The sequence below is a fragment of the Fukomys damarensis genome, unplaced genomic scaffold (genome assembly GCF_012274545.1).
Source record: "Fukomys damarensis isolate Sample0158 unplaced genomic scaffold, DMR_v1.0_HiC HiC_scaffold_7, whole genome shotgun sequence".
In the NCBI taxonomy this organism is placed as follows: Eukaryota; Metazoa; Chordata; class Mammalia; order Rodentia; family Bathyergidae; genus Fukomys; species Fukomys damarensis.
Window position 1 is genome coordinate 37,185,077 of NW_022900919.1, and position 6,000 is coordinate 37,191,076.

A 6,000-nucleotide genomic window follows, 5' to 3' on the forward strand; every position below is an offset into this window, starting at 1 on the left:
CTGTCTAGACTGGAAGATCGGGTTGCTAAGGCTTTGCCAGGGGCCAGATGGGGCTATTCCCTTGGGAGACTCCTTCCTAAGACCAGGCTGGGGTCAAGGGACAATCTCTGCTCTCAGACACACACAGGCCAGGGCGGAGACATCCTGACATCCTCCTTACATTATGATTCCCCACACTCTCTGATCACGTGGCCAAGGTCAGCATCTGGACTTATTCTTATGTTTCCTCTCCTCTAGGAGGGACACTTTTATTTAGTAGAACTAGTTGTCTAATGGAGATTTGGCTTGGGGCGCTCAAGAGTCATCTGCCTGATGATTCCAATCAGCCAATCTCTACCCCTGAGATGCTGCTGTTGTCCTCTTGTCCACCTACCATGGTGCGATAAACAGATACTTACAGGAGACTTCCCAAATGGGTAGCGGTCAGTGGTGGGCATGAATAATAAGCAACTGAAATTTCCTTTTAAAATCAGTACTGTGTTTGTGTCAAATTCTGGTCACTAGTAGATACTTACATCCTGAGCAGCTAGAAAGAGAATGATGGGCTACTTCATTCTCTCGTGACTGTCATATTTTCACAGTTTCCCAACAGCTGCTACCCCTGGAGAGCTATGAAAGAAAAGGGACAGGAAGACTCTGACCTTCTTGACGCTATTGGCAACAGCTTCTTTATGACCCAGGTCATCTGCAGAAAGTTCATTTCCAAATTTGAATTCGGGGTGAGCTTCCTCCTCCTGGTCAGCTGAGGGAAAGACAACAGAAAAATCCATGGAGCCAAATAACATCTAAGCAGTCAGTCCTTGCTTATAACCTAGTGTAGAACATGACAGAAGGTTTCTCTACTTTATAGTCTGTCAACAACATTTGGAAATGTCCCATCATCACTGTTAAATTTCCACTATGTACACAGGTTGAACACCCTTAATCTGAAAATCTGAAATCTTAACTATGAAATGTTCTAAAATCCTAAACTTTTTGAGCATCACATCAGCACTGGAAAGATTTTGGAATTAGGAGAACTTGGGATTTAATATTTTTGAATTAAAACATTGAACTAGTAGCTTCTATGCAATTATTTCAAAACCTAAAAAACTCTAAAATCTGGGACACTTCTAGCTCCAAGCATTTTAGATAAGAGATTCTCAACCTATATGCTTACCTCACTTGCTGAGCCCAATGTAAACTACTTGAAACCAAGGAGTGTGCCCTATCCAAGTGCTTAACACTTAATAACTACCACGTTGAAAGAGGACATAAATTTGTGTTGTTATTCCCTGAGTATACCCGTACTGTAGAGACACATGCCAGCCATATACAATTTTGTATCCTCCACTGCTTGCCTCATAGTCATGGACAGACACATGATTTTTCTAAGAGTCTTTCCTCTTCAATACAGCCACAGGGTAGGCCTGCCCTCTTGAACCTTGCTGGTTTTCCTCTTTCTTGCTCTATTGATGTATTTAAACCAGAGATGCTAACTACCCATGCATAGTAGGATTATAGTGTGACAGCAAGATAATTACAGCCAACTGGTTGACAAGAACTGAAGCCAAGTATAAGTGAGGGAAGCTCAGAATCATATGCCTATCTGGGACAGAAGGGGCCTCTGTGCCCTTACAGAGAAATTCAGTGAATTACTCTGTCTTTTCGTGTATTTTTTCCCACAATTTATTGTGGTTATTTTTGTGCAAAACCTCCAGTATATTTTGTGCAAATCCAGGTGTCACTAGAGGCAATATTTTTGTGCCTGGAAGAAAAATTAAAATATGTGTGTAGAAGAAGAAGGGAAAGTACCGACGAGGATGACGGTAGAGTCATATCGACCCTTATTTTCGATTATTGTGTGTGGTCAGGAAATATCACATTTGACTTTGAACAGTTATATTCTTTATTCTTTTGAAAATATTTCATAAGCCATTTTGCATATTTGTGTACTCCAGTGTCTTCTATATTACAAAGGCAGCACTGCAAGATACAAAAGGTTGTGACACCATAGTCAGACAATTCTGGGGTTGAATCTTAGTGCCCCTGCTTTGAAACTGTGCCATTCTGTGTAAAAGAGTCCACCTTGCTAAGCTTCAGTGTCCACCTCTGACAAATACAAGGACGCCTATTTTGCGAGGCTGCATTGAAGATAAGTCAGAAAGACTGTGTAAGCTACCTGGTCTACAGTGGGTACAGTTATTATTATTGTTACCGTCAATATTTTTTCTTGTTAACATATTCAATGATTTCTGCAGTTTATTTTACCACATTGTAGTATCAATAATACCTTACATGTTTTGGTTATTATCTATGAAACATAAACTAAGTTAAGGAACCAATTTTACTTAATAATCATCCTTTGCATTTTAGGGGTATTTTGTTGATCTTTTAAAATACATCTTTTTTTTAGTCTTTTATTTCTTCAATCTTGCCTAAGTTTATTGTTTGCAAAACTGAGAAATAATGTAATAGACATTGTTACTTTTTGTGTTTTTCAAAGACAGCTGTGTTGACTTCTGCTCTCTATGTTTCACCCACAATAAGTCCTGGTCACTGACTTGGTCCCTTGAACTTGAGCAGCCCTAAGACTATTTTGATGAATAAAATAGGGAGGAAGTGATACCAGTTCTAGCCATAGCTTTTAAACAATTTAGCAGCTCCTACATCCCGTCTTTTGGGGCACAGAATCTTGCATATGACATCCAGGAACTTACCACTGTTCTGTAAGATCCCCAAGCTATACATGGAGGCTGTCACAGAGTGTTCTGTTTATTAGGCCTGGCTGAGCTCCCAGGAGACAGCCAGCACAAACTGCCAGCCACCCTGGATAACCAGTTCAACAGAGCCTTCTGGCAAAGCCACCCATGATCTCATCTGTCAGCAACTGCACAGAATACCCAAGGGAGAACCAGCAACCTCCAGGTGATCCACACAATGATGAGAGACCACTGTAAGTCTCTAAATCTGGGGATGGTTTCTTACACAGTAACAGGTCAGCATTACAGGTATCAGTTGAGTAATACCAGATATCTTCGGCCTCCCAGATTTTCCTTGACACATAAACCTATGAAGGTAAATAATCGTGACTTCTCTGCAAATGGAATCAATCTCATAGTTTAGATATGCAGCCGAGCCATTTTTGATGTCGGTTACAGTAAGGAGGCTTTATTGAGGGATTGTTAATGGGATTAATTCTCATAGCTTTCAGGTTTTAAAGATATGTAACTGGCTTTATTAAAATCCTATCTTAGATTTTTGGATAATAAGTGAAGAAAGATCCCACAAGAATTTCTAAATTATTTAGCCCAAAGCCATTACATACATCCAAGGCACTGTATAACTTGTGCAAACCCAAGCCAATTCTCAGGAGACATAGTAAATAGGTAGCTTTCTGAGAACATCCCTAAACTCTCAAATGACCCATTTCATTTTATTTGTATTTTTTAGGTGTGGGGGTGCTGACGTCAAACTCTGGGCCATATATTGCTATGCAAATGTTCTGTCTCTGAGTTACACTTTAAATTTCAAACAAAATAGTATGGTTGTATCTAACGTGGCCAGTGCAAAATAGCAAATATTCAAATGTTTTAAGCAAGACTGCCTTTGCTAAGATTATGCACCTTTATAGATAATTATGGTGAGCTGGTTATTGGAGGAATTTCATTTTGAAATTGAACCCAGGGCCTCTAGCGTGCCAAGTATTCACTCTACCAGTGAATCACTCTGCCACCTCTAGCCTGAACTTTAATTCTGACTTTGTGTTGCTGATTCTCCTTGTGCATATAAACCGATCCTTTATTTACTTAAGCTTCTCTCACTCTGTGCTCCTTGCCTTGTCATTATTATCACTAATAACTCTGAGGTTCAAGGTTTTGCTTACAGGACGAGATTATAAAGTGTACTTATTCCAGCCCCTAGCTGCTACGGCAAGTGCTTCAAGGCCGAGTCTCTGAGTTTCTGTGAAAACAACTGAACTCACAACAGGAAGGGCAATGACTAAGCACTAACATCCAATGCCTAGAGAAACTGGAGGCAAAATTTGAAAAAAAAAATCCAAAAGACTAAAGTTGATCCATACATATGCATCTGAATATTAGGAGTTATGATGTCTTCACTATGCAAAATGATCTAATGAGAAATTCATGTCTCTCTTATTTCACAAAGTAAAATAAAACTCGAAAGAACAACTCACCACTTTCTATTTCCTCTTCATTATCATCTTCTAAGATGTTAGCTGGAGCCGCGGATTCTCCAGCTTCCATCATGCTTTTCAGAGCTTCAAGCTGTTCTGTGATTAAAAAGAAAAACAAGAAGATGGTAACAGACATTAGATCACACGAAAACATGGGCCTTAAAAATCAACACTGGGAAGAAGGAGATGAAGAGGGCTAGCAAATCTGTCTTTTAGGCACCTGCTGGCCATGTTCCTAAGGTTCCAGGAGTCCCTGCCTCACCTATCTCTGCTGGATCTGGCTTCCTAAGGAACAGCAAACAAGTGTGTGGAAGAACAGTTGGTGAACTGCCCCAAATTCTGGTCACTAAGTTTGAGAGGAAGGCCCAGGATTTAGAGCTAGATAAAACATAACTAACTGGAGAAGCTGGGGCAGTTCCAGATTTAAGAATAATGTTGAAGAAGTGAGAAAAAAGAGACATGCATATTGGAGACTGACAAAACTCCAGGGAACTTATTCCCAACTAATATGACTGGGCTTATTTTCCTAATACATAAAAACAGTGTTATAAATCAGTATGATAGAGACAAATAAGGTGATTTTTACAACATGGGAAAACACGTAGGGACAAGTTCCAATGCACAATGTACAAAGAAACTAGCAATTAATAGGTATTCTTGCATATTGGCACAACTTTTCTGAAAGAAAGTACATCAACACACATCACCACCAAAATGCTGCTTTTATTTTCTTTCTCATTTTTCCTTGGGACTCCATCAAATTTCAGCATACGAATATTTTTTTCCACTATGTGAATGAGCTGATATGCAAAGTAAGTTTAAATAGAAATGTGACAATTTTGCTCTGAAAAGTAAACGTAATATCACTATTCCTGTCATTCACCCCAAACTGTGGTGGTTTTAAAATCAATTTCATTTCAGACAGCTGCACTGTCCAAACCCATGGCGTATACGTCTACTGACGTGTGAATATGACTCACTTTTTTCAACTTCGGGTTTCAGCCGTTTATTTTTGATGAGTATTTTTCTTTTGAGGTCATTGGGGGATGGCAAAGGCCTTCCTGGCTCCAGCTGCAGATACAGAAAACCTCAGTTAGTGATGGGTTGTGCTTCTCCACATTCACTCCCAACCCCGATGAGCACTGGAGGCCTGCAGTCATACAGTCCAACATCCACTAGATGGCAGGCAGAAGTTGTTACCTTTTCATTCCCAATCAAATTGGCCCACTGCATTCATTTGCCTTAGAATGACCTCAAACTGGGACTGCATAGTCTCCAGAGGTGTACAGGGCCCGACCAGTGACCAGCTTCCCTACTGGAGCTGGGGGTCTGACACAGATGCTACTGGGGGAGAGGGTCCTGCTCCAGCTCAGACTGCTCAGTGTTTAGGTTTCTGGTAAAGCGCAAGGGATCACTGTGGTGGCGAGGGCTAAAAATGATTTTCTCGGATGAGAGGCTTCCTAGATGGCCCTATGTGCTGGGCTGTACAGTAAGCTTGTCTGCTCAGAAGACTAATCTAACTCAATATCTGGAATTGTGGCTTGGTGTGTTCGATGAGGGGGTTAAGAAGGAAGGGTCTGAATTATTAGAAATCAACTCCGCCATGACTTCATTTGCTTGGGTTTCCACCTGCAAAGGAGGTGTCCTTTTAGGCTATTGCCTCTGGTCTGTCCCATGTCTACTCATCCATTGCCTATTTTCCACTCATCCCCTTCTACCCTCATTTGCCCTCCTTTCGTGTATCGGTGGCCTGCCTTGCAAGCACAAAGACCCGAGTTCAATCCCTGGTACCAAAAAAAAAAAAAAAAAAAAAAAAAAAAAAA

At 40.6% G+C, this 6,000-nt stretch overlaps 1 protein-coding gene across 7 annotated transcripts in view; it reads right to left on the reverse strand.

The window, feature by feature from the left end:
- Plcb4 (phospholipase C beta 4) overlaps positions 1–6,000 on the reverse strand; it is a 289,629-nt gene that overhangs the window by 74,770 nt on the left and 208,859 nt on the right. For all 7 annotated transcript variants that reach the window (XM_033761185.1, XM_033761186.1, XM_033761187.1 and 4 more), the window contains 3 exons: positions 5,158–5,248; positions 4,178–4,273; positions 642–742 (listed from right to left, as the gene is read on the reverse strand). In XM_033761185.1, the coding sequence (XP_033617076.1) occupies positions 642–742; positions 4,178–4,273; positions 5,158–5,248 (288 nt within the window). The remainder of the gene's footprint in view (positions 1–641; positions 743–4,177; positions 4,274–5,157; positions 5,249–6,000) is intronic.